The 5,787-nt window shown below is 38.0% G+C and overlaps 1 protein-coding gene across 1 annotated transcript in view; it reads right to left on the bottom strand.

Annotated features, from left to right (window-relative positions):
* LOC107593975 (MRG domain binding protein) overlaps positions 1-5,153 on the bottom strand; it is a 16,375-nt gene extending 11,222 nt beyond the window's left edge. Inside the window, exons 1-4 of the mRNA XM_016283896.1 lie at positions 4,967-5,153; positions 4,375-4,496; positions 2,193-2,274; positions 2,028-2,102 (exon numbers count right to left, since the gene is read on the bottom strand). Coding sequence (XP_016139382.1) covers positions 2,028-2,102; positions 2,193-2,274; positions 4,375-4,496; positions 4,967-5,102 — 415 coding nt within the window. The 5' untranslated portion in view covers positions 5,103-5,153. The remainder of the gene's footprint in view (positions 1-2,027; positions 2,103-2,192; positions 2,275-4,374; positions 4,497-4,966) is intronic.
* Between the last annotated feature and the right edge of the window lie 634 nt (positions 5,154-5,787).

Raw genomic sequence — 5,787 nt, 5'->3', positions numbered from 1 at the left:
TGTTATACAGTTGAATTTATTTATACCATAGTCCAGTGTTTCCCAGGCGGCATATATATGCAAACTCATTCTCTGCCAGCAGGAGGCGCTGCTGGAGGGGTAGAGATCAAGGTTTCCCCTGTAACGGCTGTACACAAAGCAGCGCTCCGCTCAAAAAAACACTGCTTTATCAGACATTACATGCAAGATTAAATGAAAATGACATCCCATTTTCTGAAGACAGTCGGTTTCCTTCAGAAATGTATGGGAAACACTGTAGTCTCATAATTGAAGTGTAAATTCTGCAGATTACATCACTGACCAGTATTATACTGTCAGCAATTTATTATAAAAACTTTTTCATAATTGTAACATACATATTTAAATACATAATTATTCAGGTGCATGTGTAATAATGTGCGAAAAGTTGAGGCTACAGCAGCACTTCTTCTTCATCGTCGTCTTGTCTGATGCACTCAACCAAGCGTTCTACTTCTAACCACGACCTCGGCCCTCCCCACCCCCCAACCATTCGAATTTCCGGGAAATATTTTAATGATATTCTAATGGGCCGCTTTGTGCGATCACAAAACCCGGAAACCAACACTGTATTCCAAACGAGCCGCTCGTTGTAGTTCTTGAAAAGGGATTTTTTTTTTTAACTAAATATCTCCCTTTGGAGTGGACTTTGAGATTTGAAGATCTTTTTTATGCCCAAACATACACACTGACTAAAATTCAAAAAGTGAAAAAGCATAATAGGACCCCTTTAAAATGGAAAGAGCACAGGCAAGGCCAAAGTTTGTTTATATGAAGAGATTTCTTTTATTTGTATTTATTTATTTATTTGATTTGGGGTTTTTTTATTTCAATTTAGTTTTGTTATTTGACATATTTCTATTTCACAAAGAAATGCGCAGCATTTTGTCCAATAAATATAAAAGGACACCTTTTGTTTTCATTTATAATTTGTCTTAAATCTCATTTTGTTAAAAATTGTGAGAAAATCATTGTGAAATCAGCATCGTGAATTGTATCACATTGCGAGTTGAGTGAATCGTTACATCCCTAGTTTTGGCATGACAGCACAATTTGCCTTCTTAAGAATTCAAGTTTTTTCTTAAGAATCTGAAATTAAAGCTCCAAGAATGTGCTGACCTGTTAACTATAAATAATCTCTTTAAGAAAATAAACTTTTGACAAAAAAATAACTAGAATCTAATATTTATGATAATTCTGACTTGGCTGAACACACACTCAAAATCAGTCATTTATAAAGTTGATATGCTATCTATGTAGGCAATACGTATGGGGCAAAACACCAGGTTTTGGAACAGAACTTGTATCTCTGATGGTTTTAAAGCCTAGAATTATATGCGTTGAGATTTTAATAACCAAATGTTACTGTCTGCTTCAACAACTAACAATTTTCTAATTGAAGGCTGAACCATTGTGTGTATTATTTCTTCAACCTTGTTACGGGAAATTTCTGAACTGAAAAACTGGTGAACGTGCAAAGGATCTCATTATCTTATAAAGCTGCTGCTGTTCAACAAACCTGTCCAAGCAAACCCTCTACATGCCATGCTTCATACACACAGAGAATAATAACATATGCTAGGGTGCACAGATCACATAAAAAAAGACAAAAGAGAAAGAGAAAGAAGGACAGTGAAAGAAAGACGGAGAGAAAGACGCACATGGTCAGAGGTCTCTGAAGGCTGTCTACAGAGGCCTCTGGTAATGAGCTGGTCTGTACTGAGCTCAAGCTGGAGTTTTGGAACAGAGCGAAACGTTTTCTTCTGTCCATACCTCGCAAAATCCTGGCCAGCCATACTGGGACCCAGACCTTTGAAAATGAGACACAAATGACCAGTGTGAGCCACGCTGAGCTTCACGCCAACGGGAGAACGATCCAGAAAAAAAAAAGTGATGCAATGACGCAGGTTTTAATAGAGGGCTTTCGTCAAAAGGAAAGAGAGAGAGAGGGAAAGAAAAAAGAAAGGGGTGAGTAGATGAGATAAATAAAGAGTGAAGGTGAAGAGAACCTTCTTCATGGGTTGCGGGTGGGTCACTTTCTTCTTTGAACTCCTCCTTCACGTCATCTTCAGATCCCACTTTACCTGCGCAAAGACAAAAAGAGCTTTTAAGTAAATCAGTGAAATCAAACTGATCAACTGTAAATCACAACACAGAAACTACAAGCAGCTCACCTTCCTTGACTTCCTGTATGATCTCTTCAGGCAGCACAAAGCTCTTCTCCGAGTTTGGAAACGGGAGTATTTCTGATTCATGCTGCAGCAACAAAAATAAATGTACTAATTAGATTTGAGAGGTATAGTAGAATCAACTTTATTTATCCCTGTTGGAAACTGCAGCAATAAAAGTGATATGGGTTATTCAATGGTGTGATATCTAGGGCTCATGATGGTGTCCTGATCACCCTGACAGGGTTTAATTTGTGATAATATTTGACTGACCGTGTGTATATATGTGATAGATTATTAAATTAAACTTCTGATAATGAATTTAAAGGGGTCATATGATGCAATTTAAATTTTTCCTTTCTCTTTGGAGTGTTACAAGCTCTTGGTGCATAAAGAAGATCTGTAAAGTTTCAAAGACTAAAGTCTCAAATCCAAAGAGATATTCTTTATAAAAGTTAAGAGTCAGCCACACCTACCTAAAACGGCTCGTTCTAACACGCCCCACATATCTATGTCACTATGTGGGAAGATTTGCATAACGCCGCCCAAATGTTCATGCAAAGAAAGAAGGCATAACTTTTAGTCTCGCTGTAGTATTGTTGCTGCCGCAATGTCGTGAAGGCGCTGTGTGCTTCGTTGTGAAAGCGAAACTACTTTGTTTGGTCTTCCAAAAGAGGACGATATCGCTTCGTCATGCCTAGAGCTGATCCGTGCTGGTCGCTGAGGAAATACTTCAACTTAGTGCTGTGGATCGCCGGATCGGCTTTCACCGTGGACGAAGCCCGGGGTCGTCACATGTGCTTACAGCTCCTTCGTCGTAAATACGTTTTCATTTAAAGGATTTGCCACTGATGTTTCAAACGCGAGTTTTGGGCAGTGTAGAGTAGCACTTGTTGTTTGTCATTTTTACGCGGCACGATGCAATGCAGCGCAACGCATAAAAAGACAGTATAAGTCATTAGAATCAGAAATTATGTCCCCACTGGATGCAACAAATGCCTAGTTTGTAATGGGTTTTAATGTTTTTGTCTCGTAGCTCCGGCCGGACACAGCATCACAGTATGGTGAGGGGCGTAACATTTCCGTCACACGCTTGAGGTATTCAGCCAATCACAACGCACTGAATAGCTGGCCAATCAATTCAGACCGATGAGCTTTGTAAAAATCGACGTGTTTCAGAAAGGCGGGGCATAGAGGAGAAACAATAATGTACAGTATTTGGAAAATAATGCGTTTTTTAAACACTTAAACCGCATAAACACATTTCATTACACCAAATACACAAAATAATGTTCTTTTTAGCAGCATCATATGACCCGTTTAATTAAATATTGTGAATCTTAAACAATATACATTTTTAAATATTCTAAAAAGATTTTAAAAATATGAAATTCAAAACAAATGCTCTGCAAACTATAGTTATCAATTAATTGTCCTAACATATATTGGCCTATCCCGTGTTATTTTAGTATAACTGAAATACTATTATGGATTTTTATTCATATTTTGAATTTGTTTTCATTCAATTTTAGTTAAAAGTTTTCTTGTGTTTCAGTTTTGGTTATTTTTATACAGTATATCAAATTAAATGAAAATGAGAAATGTTGCCTTGCAAATTAGCTGAAATTAAGCAGCAATTATTTATTTCAGTTAAAAATGATTCATGTTAGTTCATGTTTATTTTATTTCAAGCAACAAAAATGTTTTTATGGCTTTCGTTTTAGTTAACTATAATGACCCTGGGTCCATCACAATATTAGGGCCAGAAAGTCTAAGGCCTTACTATAATTTTGCATCTCTCCATTTTAAACTTTTTATTGAATTATATTATTTGCATAACAATGAGGCTGAACTGAAAAAGTAACGTACTGTAAATGCAGTCTTAGTATTTGAACATCTATCACAAATGTGCTTATTTGATTACTGACCGAGTACAGGATCTTAAATACATTTATTAATCATACATCATAACGTTTCATTGTTTTAAAAGCCCTAAAACTTCAATTATTTCCAGGGTTTAAAAACGATGCAATATTTCGATTTTAAATACCTCATTTTCAATCTGAACCTTTGGATCCCACATATACTACATTACATTACATTGTTGTGATGTAGAATGCATGCAGTGAATGAATCTCATTGAAATAAACCTCACAATCCCCAGCAAGCAGGAGTGGAGTGGTCTTACCAGCGCCTGCATGTCGTACATGGTGCTCAGGTGGTCCCAGATGACTTTAGAGGACACCTGCCTGCCGATGTTCTGACTGAACTTATCGCGAATACAGATCATGTGGAAATGGCGATTCACTCCTGAAGACACGAGACAGTTTCACAGAGACACTCTCCTGACACCAGTGTGTTAAATTAGCCTAGCCGTGATGCTATCATGCTAGTTAGCAGCCGCGCTATTGTTTGCTAACGTTAACACACATTCACTGCTATACTCCCTCCATAAACACAATAGTAGTCATTTAAAAAAATAGACAAATTCAGCAATAGTCTACAATACATCTCAAATGTGTAACAAACCCGTTCATGCAATCACTAACGTTATATTCAAATTTCGTATAACAATTAGCAACTGGAGCCGATAACGCTCACTAAAGAATCACTAAAAAAATTAAGTATTTTAAAATCTGATTGGTATGACTAAATAACTGTATTATCGCTTGATTTCAGATCCTTAAAAGGAGCACATGGTTTTCTGTATGAAGTTATATTGTTTCGCGTGCGGAGATCAGGGCCTGTTAATCACACAAACCTAAATGAATTCATCTTACCTACGGGTTTATGACCCAGCATTGCGTGAAAAAGACAGACTTCTACTTCTTGACTCCATACAATCGACTCCTCGGCGGTACAGAAGCCGGTTTCTGCTTGTTTTCCGTCGGCTGGCAGAGTCTCCGCTTCCCCCATGTTTCTCCAGAGACTCGCTCACTCACGCGCTGCTGCTGCTGCGAGATATATCCAGCTGCAGACCCGCAGCACCAGCCGTTTCAGACCCGCAGCACCAGCAGTTTCAGACCCGCAGCACCAGCAGCTGCAGACCCGCAGCACTAGCAGTTTCAGACCCGCAGCACCAGCAGCTTCAGACCCGCAGCACCAGCAGTTTCAGACCCGCAGACACAGAACCGGAAGTGAGGGGCGGAGTTATTGACAACGAGAGAGCACTGTGAGTAGTCTGTAATGTTTTTGCGATCATATGTTTAATAATGATCGTATATATTACGTTAAGCATTTATCTGCTAAGTACTTAATGTGTGCTTGGCTTAATTATCTTATATTGAAACTTGAATTTTTTGTCACACAATATAACTTTTTTCTGTGGATGTTTCGATTGATTTTCGGATGCATGCTGTAAATGGGCCTTGCGGTGAAGTTTTGAAGACGTTTATTATTCATAAAAAAAATTCAACAAAAAATAGTTTGCTTTAATTCCCTCTGTTATATGCATTGTCTGTGTGTTAATATTACCTTGTAGTTTAGTTATTTTAATCCCATTTGTCATGATTGAGATAATTGTGTGTGGCTTCATCTCTTGTAGAGCCATATAAGGATTCAGAGAGGCGACACATTACCTGAGCTGCAGCAGTGCAACAAG

This window comes from Sinocyclocheilus grahami, unplaced genomic scaffold (assembly GCF_001515645.1).
Source record: "Sinocyclocheilus grahami isolate Dianchi unplaced genomic scaffold, SAMN03320097.WGS_v1.1 scaffold10.1, whole genome shotgun sequence".
Taxonomy (NCBI): domain Eukaryota; kingdom Metazoa; phylum Chordata; class Actinopteri; order Cypriniformes; family Cyprinidae; genus Sinocyclocheilus; species Sinocyclocheilus grahami.
This window is presented reverse-complemented; position numbering and strand designations above follow the sequence as displayed.